We start from the raw sequence: 15,839 nt of genomic DNA, 5'->3' as shown, positions 1-15,839 counted from the left end.
TGTTACTCTATATTAGATGCCTCGAGGCTTCTAATCCTATTTTAATGTGTATAAACGTGTATATATATGTATGGTTTGAGTGTGATGTAATCCTACTTTAGTTATAAACTCGTGCATATAATTGTACTTTAGTGTGTATAAAAGTGCGTATGTATGTGTGATATGAGTGTGATGTGCCTGTGTAATCATGTGCCGTCTCTGAAAAAAAATCTGGAGAAGGCGCCGCGCACCGCATCGCACGCACGGACCTGCCCTGCCGCTGCGGCTGCGCCACCAAGTTAATTGGGCTCGTGGTGGGATCCGATTCGATGCCCCCATCATCTCGACCCTGCTCAGGTCGATCCGTGTCCGATCGATCCTTGGAAGCCGCAACGACCGTCGCACAGGAGCCAAGAAAGAGAGAGCGCCAGCGCGTGGCCTCCGGATGACATGTGGGCCCGAGGCTAGCACAGGCCTCGTGGCTGTGGCCGTGCTGCCTGCTTTACCGCGTGCAAAGTTACGGTGGTGCCAATGCAGGCAGTACCAAAGCGCGGTCGCCTCAAATGGCTCGTGGGCATTTTGGTAATTCCTCCTTGTGGATCTTTTGGCCGACGGCTTGGGATGCAATGATGGTCTGCCACCCTGCCTGGCACGCGTGATCTGCTTCCCACGTGCGAACCTAGGATGCGACGTCTACTCGTCTTTATCTTCTTTTACTACCGCTACGTAATCTTTGTTACTGCAAGCACTTAAAAGAAAGATTGGTACTGTCACCTATATACAGTGACAGATGCATAGAAAAGATGAAGGAGATTTAGGCGGTTTGGATTGTGTCCTAGCTCACCTGTCAAATTGTTTGTAGCAAAAAATAAATAAAAATTGGTAGGTGTAGAGGTATGGGCGGTCATCCAAACACGCGCGTTGGGTGCAGTCAACACCAAAAAATTAACTTGGTGAAGAAGACGTCGATCCAAACAGCCCTTTATCTATGGGTGGAAAAAATCCAGCGCAGAGGAGACTCGAACCCTCCACCCCCTTCTTGGAACACTTAAAGAGCCTAAACTCCTTCTCTTACAATTTTTGGTATATAAGGAAAAAAAAAGAGAGAAAAAAAAGATAACTTCTACTTCTCAATTCTGAATCCGTCATTATCCTTATCCACCTCTCACTTCCTCCTATGCTTCCTCTTTCTTCTCTTTCTCCTCTCATTCTGTATTTCTATTTGCTTCTTTCTTTTCTTCGTTCATAGAAAAAAAAACTATTAGAGAGGGGCTTCGGTTGGCTACGAGGTGGTAGGAGGAACTTGGTTGTATCCATTTATATAGTGCTTATTTAGATAGGTTGCGGCTTCAGAGTTTCTGGCTATCTGAGAAATCAGCTATGACAGTTGAATTTTGATGGTTGATTTTTATAATAAATTTTTAGTTTCTCAGCACGACTAAAAGCTAGAAAATCTAGCTAGAATCTGTTTCTTAATTTTTAGTTTATTTCAGCACCAGCTACTTTCTTAGTCAATTAAAAGCTATAAAAACCGAGGATAGAAATCAGCTGTTTGGATAAGTTTTGTATTTTTTTTAAGAAAAATTGAAAAAACTAGCCAAAGGAGGGATAGTTGTAGCGGGGCAACTAGTCCACTCCTGCAAGCACTAGAAGACGATGGTTTTTCCCACCCCTGTCCTGCAAGGCCAGCCATTTCGATCGCAGCGGGATCCGTGCAGGAGTGCGTGGTCGATGCGCGCGTATACACGTGACCGGCCGCACATTTCGCTGGGGCGTCTGCACCGCGTACCAGGTACGTCTGCCTCGTCGTTGGGAGCACACACTCCCAGCTGCCGGGGCCTGATCACGTACGGTACCTGGGCAGGGCAGGGCTCGGTTGGTTTGGGTGGAGAGGGAGGCAACGGACGGCGCGTGAGCTTCGCGAGGAATGCGGCTTTTTTCCGTCGTAGGACTCACGAGGGGGGAATGAAACTGTATTCATTTGCTCGTTGCTCGCGGGATGACGGAGGCGTTGATTGGCTATGGGGATGCCCAACGCCAAGCCAATTCACCTCTTCTTCTGAGAGGATGCAGGAGCAACCGTGAGAAGCCTGACCCGAAGCGACAGCAGAAGGCCCATGCAATAAAAAGAAGCAGGTGAGAGGAGGCCCATTCGACGGTACACTGTGATACCACTGTGTCACACAGCGTCAATTTAAGGCAAGAATTAGTACGATTCTGATACCACTGTGTCCGGTATGAACTACGCTGTTTACTTGCTCTCTAATGATTATACTACCACTATAAGGCCTCAGTATGGTCATTTGGTGGAAAATACAAACTCAAGAACGACTCTGGTCGCAAACTAAATCGATTTTATGAAACCAAATCGACTTAGTAGAATGGAGGAAGCAGTTTTAAGATGATGCTGATGAACTTGGCGCGTTCATTGAACTTGCCATCTTGCATGTGTCCATGGCTAGGCTATTACGCCTTGAAGAGAACAGGGTTTTTAAATGGAACGCGTGAGAGGCCTTAAATTGGTTCACAGCTCCGGACACAAAAAAGCTGGCCTTCGGCTCATGGGCTCTTCATGCCTGCCTCAGTGACAGTGTCAGTGTGTGGCACCTGCGGTCGCAGCAGTGTCGTCCTCGGAAGCCCTGTTCTTGAGGCGCAGCGCTGCCGCTGCAGCCTGCTGCGTCGCCAGGGAACCTGCCTCATCATTTATGGTTCTCGCAGTTCACAGGTTGCCCTGCCACCATACTCATTTACTCTCGTACTGTGGTTACTGACGAAAGCCCCAACGAGGCTAAGGTGAAGGGGACAAACTTGGCTTCACCCCACAGGGAAATTAGTTCAAACTGGTAGAGCGAAACAACCCAAGAGCAGGATCTTCCAATATACAGTATACTATGTTGGTTGAACTCGAATCTTTATTTTACGAAGAGAAGTACTAGTGTTCATTATCTTCGGCAAAAAAGGTCCACTGAAGGTGCGAGTTAAGTACAGGTCGCCTTATTCATCTTCTCCACTTGGCAAAGCCGCAAAAAGCTTGCACATCCATGTCATGAACGGAGCACGAATTAACCAGCAAAATCAATGGTTCCTGCTTCATCACAGCTGACGCCTATTGGAGCAATGCATCCAGGCTCTCTACTGAGAACCCAGTCTCTGGACATCTACCAACTGATAAAGATCCCCACGTCGTTGATGTTGCAGAGGAAGAAATTGCCTGGAGAAATTTTAGTCCAGATATTAAACCAAGGTGAAGATAGATAAGTCTACCAGAAAGCGTAAGTTCAGTGTACTTACCGCCTCTGTTCAATCAATGAATAGTCAATTTCAGCTATTATAGTTGTCTCCTCATGTTCAGTTGTTGCAATCACCTCTCCGAACTAGCAGCAAAGCGCAAACAGTTACTACATATGAGACTATTATATCTTTGCTGGTGTACAGTTTTCAGATTTGAGCATATAAACAAAGTGTCGCAAAAGACAAAATCACAAGAGGCTCTATGTGCATTATATCCTGCGGTGGTGCTGATTTCAAGTCTAGAGAACAACGAATATGGGGCTCACTGACAGAACTAAGACATGGCATCTGAAAATGTTAGATAAACTTACAGGTCCAACAAGAGTGGAGTGTCCCCAAGCAACATAACCTGCACTGGTATCTCGAGCTGGAGCACAGGTTGCAACAAACAGCTGACAACAAAATGGTTGATTAATATTTCAAAGCACAGAACTGGCAACAAGAATGGTGAGTTAGTGTGCAACAAAATGAAACAACAGCATATCAGCATCCAGCATACCTGGTTATCCGCGGCCCTGGGATGGCAAGGATAATTAAATCAGTACAGAAGCTGAAAAATGAAAGATACTGGAGACATTTTCAGGTACTTTTAAGCGTAACAATTACAGAGAAGTTCTTAATTGAGTTTCGACTACAGTTGAGCTTATTAGATAGGTTCATTACCATCAATAGAAGTAGTAGGCATTTTAGCTATCATGTTAGCCTTGCATTGTTATCATATCTCAAAGTGTAAATCGATGCAATACCTCGCTCTTTGCAGCAACTCCCAGTGCAATGGCCCAGTAGTCATGTTGAATGCACCAGGATAGCATAACAAATGAACACCTGCAGTCAATAAAATGAGCTTTCTATCTTTTGTCAGTTCCAATCCTATCCACATGATCAGAAACACAGAAACAACAGTAAGATGTGTGCTTCATGCGTTCGTGCTTGTTAATAATAACTAGAAATTTTAAATGGCAATTAAACACAACAGAATCAGGTTATGCTCTAGCAAGCGTTTCTGAGACATAAGTGTGTGTCCATTATACACGTCGATAGTGGGGCTAGCACATGCCATGGTCCAGATAGCATCTTACAGAAGTATAGCTACATGATCGAATTGGAACTAATCTTGGGATGACAATGCTAAACAAAATAATAGATAAACCATGCATCCCTTAGGAATAGCAAAGATAGGTTATGAGGAAGTCACACCTCTTGCAGCATACAACATTGCTAATTCCTGGAAACGGATGTCATAGCATATACCAATGCCAATTCGACCAACATCTGGGGGAAAAAACAACACTGACATTAGAATATATGCAATAAAATTAAATATTCAAATGCATCGAGTTGAGAGAAGCAAACACAGCAAAGACTGCTTGCATTCAACAAAGTCAATCCATAAGAAGATGCAAATGAACGGTCGTAGTAGTAGTACCACAGGAATAAGAAAAACCACAGCACATAATGTGCTTCACAACATGTGGATGGGACAAAACGTAAGGCAATGCTTAAGCAACAAAAACAAAGCACATTCTAAAACCAATTAACATTGACATACTATATGGAAAGGATTTTTTTTTTTTTTAAGAAACCTATATGGAAAAGGCATTACTTGAGCAAAATTATCCCAATCATCAAACAAGCATTCTCTTTGTAAGACCCAATTCAAATGAGTCAAACCCAAAGTTAGAGATGCATGGATGGCCCATGATCTGAAAACTTTAATCTTACATGCTTCATTTGCTGCAGAGTACAGATTAATTGGACAAACCTGTGTCTACAACAGTAGGACTCTGCCCAGCAGTAAGAGTCTTAGATTCCTTGAAAGTAATCTTTCCTGGAATATCAATGTCGAAAAGATGGATCTGCATGTGCCAAAATTTTCATTGTCAGAACACACAAGGAATGAACTAAACTTACTAGTTACTACTCATATTGAGCACACTGAAAGGGGAAAATGCCATAAATAAGATGGTAGTAAGCAAGTCAGCATTCCCCAAATAAGACAGACGTGATAAAATACGCATCTGTCAGCACCACAACATGTTCACTGGAAGAGCATGGCTGTACCACTTGGAGCTGGCGTGATTGAGGTATTATTGGGAGTTAGCATGATGGGGAATACGATACATCATTAATTAGGTCTGTAAAATTTCCCAGTGTTACGTACATAGTGAAATGTAGCTTTTCTTGAATCTGATCTTATCAATAGTAATACAAAAATGCATCTTCAGCTACTGGTAGTACATCAATATATCAGGCCAAGGAAATGTGTTTTCAACAGTACCTTTCTATGTTTACCCTTAAGCTTGCCATCTGAACCGAAGACGCAACATGTATTGTACAAGTTGTTACCAGAACGTTCGGCTATAGACCCACCAACAAGAGTAATTTGCAAGCTGCGAGCAACCCCCGACATCATTGAAAATGAAGGGGCTGCATCTCCGCCAGCTTCAATGTCCTCAGCGTACTCTGGAAAGCTGTCATTTGAATATGGACCATTCCATATCTCCTACAAGCATAAAAAGAAGCACTACAGGTAAATGTAATATGGTAACATAAGCACGGATAACGTTTCTGAAGTGTGAACTCATGAAATAGCTGTGCAAATTTATAATGAACAAAGTGAGAAATTTTACTATTATCTAAACCCAAATACCAACATAATTGAACCACATGTCGTATAGAACACTTGAGTTGGATCCAAAGCTGACCCATAATACACTTGTGTTCCAAGTTTGAACAATAATTTGCCTGAGCCTAGCTCATTCTTTCCTGTACCACAGTCCAACCCGTATCATTTACTTTATCATCGACTCCATGATGCATTTTAGCTAAAAGAAAAAAAGAAAAATGTGTGGTCTTTCTTTCATCTACGACCTGCCCCTAGGACCTGGTAGGGGACAGTCAGCTCAAGTAACAAAACCAGACTGTGCATAGCTTGATCATGTAACATTTCAGACTTAGACCTGACCATGATATGGCACAGTGACCACTAACCCCAAGTCCAATGATGCAATCATCGACCAGAGTGCAAAGCAATAGCAGTCAAGGCTTGTATCTTCTACAATCACCGATCAACCTACCTAACGATGTTAAGAACGAACGCTCCTACGCACAAATCGTCAAAGAATTAGAGATTAACGCTATCACTATTAATCGAAAAAATACCATTCCGCTCGGAAGTCAACTAGACATCAGTACCAAAAGAGCAGATGATAGCAACTTTTTGTTAGACACTCACGGGTAGGAGCACGAGCTTGGCGCCATCGGCGGAGGCCGCCTCGATGGCCGCACGCGCGTGTGCGATGTTGCGAGCCTTGTCCGCCGTCACCGAGAGCTGGCACAGCGCCACCTTGAACTGCGGTCACAGGAGAACCCCACACTCGGATCATCAAAAACCCAACCAGACTCGAAACTACATGAATTCGAACAGAGGAGGCGTCACCTTGGAGAGCGGCGGGGCTGGGAGCTCGAGGGCGGGAGGGGAGCGAGCCGCCTCCGGGCTGAAGGAGGAGGAGGATGCGGCGGCCATGGCGGCGATGCGGCGGAGGGGGAGGCGGGGGGAGGAGAGGGGAACGCGGCTGGTGGAGCAGGTGAGGCGGGGGGCGAGGAGGGCGGCGGCTGTGGCTCTCATCTCATTGAGGGTGGCGTGGGGTAGCGACTAGCGAGGAGGCGTGCGTCGTGACGGCGACCGGAGGCGAAGTGTTGGCCGATGGATCGGGAAGGAAATTATATAGGATCGGATTATTTAAAAATCTTTTTTTAATATGATATGTATTTTTATCTTCCTCTTGCGTACATATTAATTATTGAATTAGAAAAAAAAGATGATATATATTAGGATTCTACGGAAGTCTTTCTGTGAAAAAATTATGGATTGGCAATTTGGCATCAGCTGCTCGTCACCGATTTTTTTTCTTTTTTTAGAGGAACGGGCGGGTCCACGGAATGGTTAAGCACGGTGACGACGGCCGAGTCCTTGCCGTGGCCGCGGCCCGTGGGCAATGGGATGAGCTCAAAGGCGCTGAAGGAATTCGCATCAGCCCAGCCGGCCTCTTGTTGCTCATCCGTTACGGTTGACATGAAGCCCAGGCACCTGTCAGCTAGCCTGTACAAATAACGGGCATGCGTATCAACTTTCAGAAAGCTTTCGTCCAGCGAACTTTGTTCCCCCATTTCTCGCTTGTCCATCGTTTTTTTTTTCTCATTGGTTGCCTCTACGGGGTTTGTCGTGTATGCAAAGAGAAAGTAGATGGATCAGAGCTATATTTGTACGAAGAAAAGAGTATTTGGTTGGTTATATTGTATATGTCTGAATAGATTGAGTTAAATTTCTATTTGTTTGACCAAATTTAACATTATATAAACAAATGTAAGAGTTGAAGTTGCGGTCGGTTGCTCGTATGAAGATGATTTTATGATATTAATAAGTTGTTTCCCCATTTTATTGCAAGTTAATGAATGGACGAGATTGGCGACCCAGGGTTCCATTTATGTGATAACCCCGCTGTCAGCTTAAGCATTTCCAAGCTAATCAAAAGCGCTAGCTGATTATAGTCTGCAGAGGTTCAGAGAAAATGCGACCTGAGGAAATCTGTGCCTCAGGTCAACTTCCGTGTGGACAATGCAGTGGAAAGAATGACTTTTCTTGCGCGATCAAATCTTAACCTTGATTAGCGTGTAACTTTCCATCGCAAAAGTGCACCGTGGAATTTAAGCGCGCTGTTAATGATATTGCTGACATTTGAAGCGATCATATAAACGTCGTTGTTGAGCTTGTAAGAGGGGGCAGCGACGCATACTTCATATGCTTTGCTATTCGATCGTCTTGCCCTTGGCTCCAGGATGATGTGAGGGAGACAACCGATGACTCATTAAGATCGCGTCGATGCGTTGGTGGCCGTTGACGCCCTCTCGGCCTCATTTTGCTCTCTTGTATGTGCCTTGTGTAGCTCTCTTTAAAGCCTTATGTCAACAATCAGTTGACTGATGCCACCGTCAACAATCATGAAAAAATGAGCTAAATGTACTAATTTATTTAGTAAACATGAGCTACGGAAATGTATAACTTCTTTTTTGAATTTTTAACCAGGGAGTTTTTCTAGCATACTCTCTAAGATGCTGTATTTTTTTTCGAGAAGGGGGATTGCTACCGTGAAAAACGAACATAGAAGCCATGCCATAGCCCGTAGCGGCCATTGCAGATCAGAGAGAGAGGAGGGATCGGATGCCAAATCTACATACTGCGTACGTGCAGCCCCCTGATTACGATCAAGAGACAACAAATTAAGGTGCCCGATCCTTTTTGAGTCCTCTAGTCTAGCAGTCGAGTCAGGCAAGAAGAGGAAGCAAAGCAATCAGGGGAATGAATCGAGCATTCACCGGTGCACAGGTGACCAGGCACAGCAGCGCCGTGCTGGCTGGATCTGATCAGAGCGAGCAAGTGGCAGCATGGCCCGCGGCAACAAGAGCATCTCTAGTTATCTCTGGCGGTTATTTTTTTATTTCTTTCAACATATTTAAAAAAAATTATATTCTTAATTTTTTACCTCATAATGTTTAGAGCTATCTTTTATTTTCTATTATTTAAGATAGCTCTTCAATAGTCCTTTTCATGTGAGCAAGATTTTTCTCCATGCCAGTTTCATATTCATCCTATCCACTTCTCTTCTTTTTACATATCATAGTAATAGGAGATAGCTGCTATCTACAATCACTGGAGTTGCCCTTATAAAGGGTCATGCCTATAGTCTTCGTGCTATTAACCTTTGATCTGACACAAGAATTACTAAAGTAGGCTCTGTAATTTTGATGTGCGAGGAGTTTAGATGGTCGGGTTTCTTGAGGGGAAAATTCAGACCGCGTCATCCGTAAGCGAGGCAATCCATCTAATCCGTTGAGGAGTGCGACGTGTACAAAATGCCACACATAAGCTGCAACTCAGTCTCAATACACCATTTTGTTAGCAACCTTGCTAGGGGAAAGAACTACAGGGGATGATGTAGAGGAAGAAGAAGACTAGAGGTAAGAGATGAGTAGTGCAGAGAGAGAGAGAGAGACAGTCGAGGAAGAAGAAGCTAGGAGAAGAAGAAAACGGTTATGTGTATTCTTTTTCAATGCCTTCTTCTATCTCACAAGGAGCCTTTTGTATTTGGTTGTCCCAACAGCCAACCTGGTGCCAGCTGCGCCATTTAGCTAGGTGTTGACATTCCCCTCTCCTTGAAATGTGGCTTGCCCCCAAGCCGTTGTTGTCATGTCGGCGGAATCAATGGAATGTCTTCGCTGCACACTCTGATAGAAGCAGACATCTCGTAATCTAAGTTCCTGGTGATGCCGGCCTTGATGTCCACCCCGAGCTTCATGCCTGGGAGCAGCGTTTCCATCGGGTAGTTGAAGCTCTACCACTCCACGACAATCAGATTCTTCCCTTGCGTGCCAACCACCACACATCAGCTGCACTCGTAGTGGTGTCGAACATCAACAGTGTGTCGAACATCATTGGGTCGTTGCAGCACATGTGCACCGGACTGGGGCTGGAATGCCACACGAACACGCCTGCACCCCACCATGTCGTAGACCATGTTGACAGGGAGGGACAACATGTGCATGGCCTTGAGGATGCCAATGAGGAAGACGAGCACACACAGGTTCATTGTGTGCATCGTCTCTACACGCGCTGCATATACTTGTACCATTCGCTCTACCTAAGGCCCCTGAGCTTGTTCCTAAGGCTCATAATGTCGTGCACGGCGTCGACACCAGGGTCCTTGGTCATGAACCACAACATGTTGCCGTGCTCTTCCTTGTACATGAGTCTGCCTGGTGTGTATTGGCCAGACTGAAAGCTGCTCGTGCTAGGCACCAACGAGCAGATGTAGTTGTCTGAGTGAGCCTTGTATAGTTGCAGCCCCTGCAGCTTCTTCCTAAGGAACCCCCTTGGTGAGGACCTTGGTCTTGACCCGCTTGTCGTCCCAGCTGAAGGAGTAATCATCGTCGCCCATGCCTAGTTACATGTCGTTCACCTTCATGGTGCACGTGGAGCAACGTGGCCGAGTAGGCCAGCTCAAAGCAGCGGAAGACGATGACAGACACGGCGAGTACAGTGACTATCTTGGTGACGACGTTGGAGCCGTGCTTGTCCTTGGTGATGGTGTAGACGCTGCGCGACATGTCCATGTCCTCGGGGCACTCCCAGCCCCAATGGTCCTGGTTCAGGTCAGCGATTTGGATGGAGAGCGTATCCGGCGTGGACATGGTAGCCTTGAGGAGATTGTTGGCATAGAACTTCTCCTTGTATGCGCCGTTGGCGCAGCATGTAGGCACAGGTCAGATTGGTGAAGTGGTGGTGGGCACCCTGCCATCTCGCTGGACGAGAGGAATCGCCTAGCACGAGACCTTGCTCAACCACACGACATCCCTGGCCATGAGCATGAGCATGTCCGTGTAGGAGACAGTGTCGGGGCATTTCATCAAATGGTTGAAGTGCGCCTTGATGCTGTTTTTGCTGAGGTCGAGCTCGTGGAGGAGGCGCTAGTGGAGGAAGGTGTACTCATTTAAATGCTAGCATTGTCACGTCCAACACCTTGACCCTCACCACGATTCTCCTCCACGTCGCAGCAGCCTCAGCCTCCTCATACATGAGGCTCATATGCTCCTTCTCGATAGTTCACAACTCCTTCTCCCCATCCTTCTTGACGGAGTGGAGGAAGGTGTCAGGAAGAACACCACAGAAACAGTTGGAGTTGATGGCTGGCTGGTCCTCGGTGGCGTTGATGAGGAACTCCTTCATCACTAGCTTGAGCTCGACGGTGAAGCTGTGGAGTAGTCGATTTGGAGCGAGCAAACCGTATGCACGAGATGTTGTTGCAGAGGCGTCAACTCCACATCGAGGGCGGATTTAAGGATAGGGTCAGCGAGGAAAGCCCAAACATCGTCAGTGTCGGTGATAATATGTTGTTCCGCGTTGAGCATGATGTTGTAGGAGAACTTGCATGGGGTGGGGATCTCGAAGCATTTGAGGTGGGCCTCAGCGTCATTGGTGTCGAAGAGGACGAAGTTAGTGGAGATTTCGGAGTCGACCTCGGAGGTGAGGGAGAGGCTCTCCTCATCGGAGTCAAGCTCAGTGGAGGGAGTGATACCAATGCACTCGGTAGAAGTAGCCGAGTTGGGCTATATGGAGGAGGTGTCACTGACGCTCCTCGAAGAAGTCCACCTATTCAGTCACTCCTCCAATCCCTTGAACATCTTTCGTATCTTGGTGAGGATGAGGGCGCAATCTTCAACCGTCATGGTGGCTAGGAAGGGTGACTCTAATACCAATTGTTAGCAACCTTGCTAGGGAAGGAACTAGAAGGGAGGATCTGGAGGAAGAAGAAAAAGACTAGAGGTAGGAGATGAGCAGTATAGAGAGGGAGACATAGCCGAGGAAGAAGAAGCTAGGAGAAGGAAACAATTCAGTGTATTCTTGTTCGATGCCTTCTTCCGTCTCACGATGGGCCTTTTGCATTTGGCGCTCCCAGTAGCCAGCCTGGTGCCAGCCATGTCATTTAGCTAGGTCCTGACACTGTGACACATCTCCCCCTCTCCTTCTCTATTGCTTTTATTTTTGGGCCTAAATTGGCATGCGATATGACCATTTTGCCCTTGCAGTCACAACACATGAATTTTTACTCCATAATGGTTGGATCAAACTAGATAGCAGTGTTGACCAATTTTTGCATATGTAATGGTTTAATCACAATAATATTTTAACATGCCCTAAATAACAAGCCACAATTTAACAAGCATCCATATTACATCACATGTCCAAGCATACATAAATAGTCTAAATTACATCTAAGTTGACAATAGCAAAGTTTAACAAAAACATAAATGATCATAAAGAATCCATGTCCTCCATGTTAGACTGAAGTTGAGCCTCCTCCTTCTCCTTCCTAGGAGAGCACCAACAAACGCTTAGCTGAAGAGGTAGAGCTACATGGCACATTGTCATGTTCTGCATGCATCAAATTGACCATCATGTGAGTGATGGATCCCGACGTAATGGTGTCAACTGACATTGTCTTTGGCCTTTTTGGCCACCTCTTTGGATTGGTGGCCATCTTCTCGCAACAAAAGGAAAGGTCTAGTTAGTCTCAAATAATTAAGTATAAGTATGCATTGAAAAAGATACATTAGAGTCACCTCTTCTTTGATCCATACAACGGGCAATTCCCATCCTCAGGGTTCCCAAATCCTCCACATTTCTTGCACCTTTGTTGCTTCTTTGCACCTGGTTCACAGTTAGCTTTAAACCTATTCTTCCTTTGCCTTACAGGATCTCTATTTAATGGAGGTGGTAGTAGTTTGAAACCAATGTCCACTTGAGGCCACTGTGACTTGTCTATCATGGGTGAAATTGTCCCACTATATGCAATCCTAAATCTCTCTACAAAGTAATGCTCATGGAAAAAAGAATCCATATCAACATCTGGGAACATTTGAATAAAAGCCAAAGAATGAAGGCAAGGCTTCCCAGCCATTTGCCACTCCCCGCAATTACAAGTTTAGTAGTCAAGTCCACCACATACCTCCATGGTGTCATATCATAACGAAACCAAAAACTTTTGCAGTGTGTAATCCTTTGGGAACCTTCATTTGGCCGAACCCTCTTGTTTTGGCTTTGAGTTATTTAATTATGGTTGGAAGAAAGGTCCCAAAGAGCTTGTTCCCAATCCTTATCCTCTTGTCCCACAAGTCCAGTGCCATCTGCCTCAGCCTATCAATTAACTCAACAAGAGGCAAATCCTTTATCTTATTAATCCATTTATTAAAACTCTCAGCAAGATTATTATTCATATAGTCACACTTGATCTCATTGGAGAATATTGTCTTCTCCACAAGTGATTGTGATGTGTGTTCATGTAATCAACAACATCAGGACTTGCATCAACAACTTGACTGAAAGGGTACTGAAATTTATCAGGCTTGTAAGCTCTTGTTGCTGGCCACATGTTTTTATCATAGACATCTCCACGATACTTCTTCTTGAAGTTTGTCCATGGATGCCTCGTGCATTCTCTATGTTCAATGTCAGGGAATACCGCCTTCACAACACCATCTAAACCCTTGCACGTGTCTATTGAAATTGCTAGAACCGGTGGATACCCAATTTTATTTAGATTCTAAATAAAAAATTGCTCATGCAACATGGTACATCCAATTGTTACCATACAGGGCTGTAGCAGATGCCAAGTGCCCTATATACTTTCCATTTAAGGTTGCTGCGTCAATCCCAAGATAAGGCATGAATCCTTCTTTGAATCTATCTATGCATGGTTTCATAGCTAGGAAAAGCTTATCAAAGTGGACATATTCTCCAATCATTTTGTTAGAAATCTCAAAAATAGAGCCAAGAGACCTTTGGAGGAGTTCAACCATAAAATTGTACAATTTCTGAAAACTATCTTCCCAAGCTCTGAAAATCGCATCCATTTCTCTTTGCCTTCCTGCCCAAATTGTGTCGTAACCAATCTCTACACTATACTTTCTTAATAGCTTGTCTTGCAAATTAGCTGCTTTAAGAGATGTATTCTTCCTAAGCCAACCAACAACCCTCTTTACAATCACTTCTGAGATGCCATTGAACTTACACATTTACCACTAGACACAAAATCATGTCCATTAGGAATCATGGTGATCTGCAAAATGGATGACAAATGTAGTCAAGTTAGACAAAATTAGATGAGCCAAACATGAAGGCAAATAATTCATTTGAGACAAGTTAGGCACCTCCACAGTTGGTTGGCCCTGCAACTTGTTTACAACAATCCTCCGAGGACAACCTTTTTCCTTGCATTCATCTCTATACCTTTTCTTATCAGTATTAACTTTGTGCACTACAAACTGCTTTCTGATTGCATATTGCCTCAAAGCCATCCTAAAGTTCTCCATGGTAGGGAAAGTCTCACTCACCTTGATCTTTGGATTTTCATTATCAATTGCAAACCTTGGCTCAACATCTACAATGTCATGAACTAGAATTTGTGCATCATCAGTGTGTCCCATACCATCAAGCTCAATTATGTTCATTCTGGCTGCCTCATCCTCGACCCTCAATTCTAGAGACTCAAACACGTCATCATCATCCATAAATATGTCAACATCATCCATCAAAGCAGGGTCCACATTGTCATCATCAGACCCACTTCCATCATGTGACTTCTTTGCTCTATGAGTTGCTGAACTATTAGGCTTCCTCCTCAATGGCAATTTTGCTATTTTCTACTCTATTGTGATGCTACTTTGATAACCAGGTTTAATTGTGAACTCAACAACAAAAGTGACAATCTTGCATGGCCCAAAGTACTGAAATGCATAATCTAAATCTTTGTCTATGACAGCACTTTGTAATCCCTTCTTTTCCTTGTGCCAAAACAAAAAAAGAGGCTCTTGATAGCTCCCCAAATGGTTTTAGTTGCCAAATCACCCAACAAATTACGCATCAAGTACCCTAACTATATTCACATCCAAGATGTATTTTTTAGCCTCTATATATGCCCTACTGCCATCATCGAGTACAATTGTATAACTTAGAACCCTAAGACTTATAATCTTTGAGAAATTCCTAAACAAAAGCATCAATCACAACTCAGGCAATTGCTCATATCCATCCATCCTAAACACATCAATTCAACCTAGGGTCAACTTCTTAACAGGGCTAATCTTACTCACCTTGAGCGGTCGACGTTGGATTCTTGAGCCATGGCCGTCACGCCCCAAGTCGCCTTCATGCGTGCGCCCAACCTTCTCCACAACCGTCCACCGCATGCCACCCGCCGTGCCTAGCCGCGCTCGCCGCTCTTGGTCGCCCCACTATGCCTAGCCGTGCGCGCCCTGCCCTTTCTCCACAGCTGCCCCGTCTCCACAACTGTCCACGTGCATTTGGGTCATAGAGTATATGTGTGTTGTGTGCACTGTGGGGCACAACGGTCATAGCGTATGCCAATTTAGACTTGAAAATAAAAGAAATAGGGAGGGAGAGGAGAAAATGGTGTGTAAGACTAAGTTGTAGCTTATGGATAGCATTATGTAGATGTCACGCTCCTCAATAGCGTTCTGTGGATTGCCTCGCTTATGCATGGCGTACTCTGAATTTTCCCGTTCTTCGATCTAACGAGTCAAGCAATTTGGTGTGGAGAATTGGGGAGCACAGTTGTTTTAGCTTACCTGCTTATAGTATGGAGCCTACAGCCTAGTCCTGCAAACATCACCAACTACCGGCTCATTTCTACACGTGTTAATATCTGTATTTCTTTCGCTCTCGTCGTTGCAAGCTGCGGGAATCAGGACGCTGATCAAGTGGCGCAACCGCTCCTTGTTCCATTATCCGCGAATCATCGATCAGGTGGCAGGAACTGTTTGCTCTTGCTGTCCCAAGTTCCACGTCCCAGATACCACGTAGAACAGACGAAGAAACTAACGAAAAGGCGCGATGCGACCACAGACGCACGCCCAGTCTACCGTTCCAAGAAGCAAAGCCATGACAGCGATGCAGCTAGCACACAGCACTCAAGCTGTAGACACTCAAGCTTTTC

General features: G+C 44.9%; 1 protein-coding gene across 1 annotated transcript; it reads right to left on the bottom strand.

The window, feature by feature from the left end:
- Positions 1-2,873: 2,873 nt before the first annotated feature.
- LOC133916759 (omega-amidase, chloroplastic-like) lies at positions 2,874-6,972 on the bottom strand. The gene is made up of 10 exons (XM_062360584.1): positions 6,710-6,972; positions 6,506-6,622; positions 5,549-5,773; positions 5,033-5,126; positions 4,468-4,542; positions 4,017-4,095; positions 3,770-3,785; positions 3,582-3,662; positions 3,271-3,353; positions 2,874-3,190 (listed from the first exon to the last, which is right to left on the bottom strand). Exons 1-10 carry the CDS (start codon positions 6,896-6,898, stop codon positions 3,112-3,114), a joined length of 1,038 nt encoding a protein of 345 aa, XP_062216568.1. The 5' UTR covers positions 6,899-6,972; the 3' UTR covers positions 2,874-3,111.
- Between the last annotated feature and the right edge of the window lie 8,867 nt (positions 6,973-15,839).

The sequence above is a fragment of the Phragmites australis genome, chromosome 4 (assembly GCF_958298935.1).
Source record: "Phragmites australis chromosome 4, lpPhrAust1.1, whole genome shotgun sequence".
Lineage (NCBI taxonomy): Eukaryota > Viridiplantae > Streptophyta > Magnoliopsida > Poales > Poaceae > Phragmites > Phragmites australis.
The sequence above is the reverse complement of the archived record's forward strand: the minus strand, read 5'-3'. Positions and strand labels throughout refer to the sequence as shown.

Excerpts from the sequence above, each read along its gene's own strand:
- LOC133916759 (XM_062360584.1), bottom strand. The coding sequence starts at position 6,898 with ATGAGAGCCACAGCCGCCGCCCTCCTCGCCCCCCGCCTCACCTGCTCC. Across the intron at positions 4,543-5,032 it reads TCCTACTGTTGTAGACACAG|ATGTTGGTCGAATTGGCATT; the intron begins GTTTGTCCAATT and ends TTTTTCCCCCAG. Across the intron at positions 4,096-4,467 it reads AATGTTGTATGCTGCAAGAG|GTGTTCATTTGTTATGCTAT; the intron begins GTGTGACTTCCT and ends TATTGACTGCAG.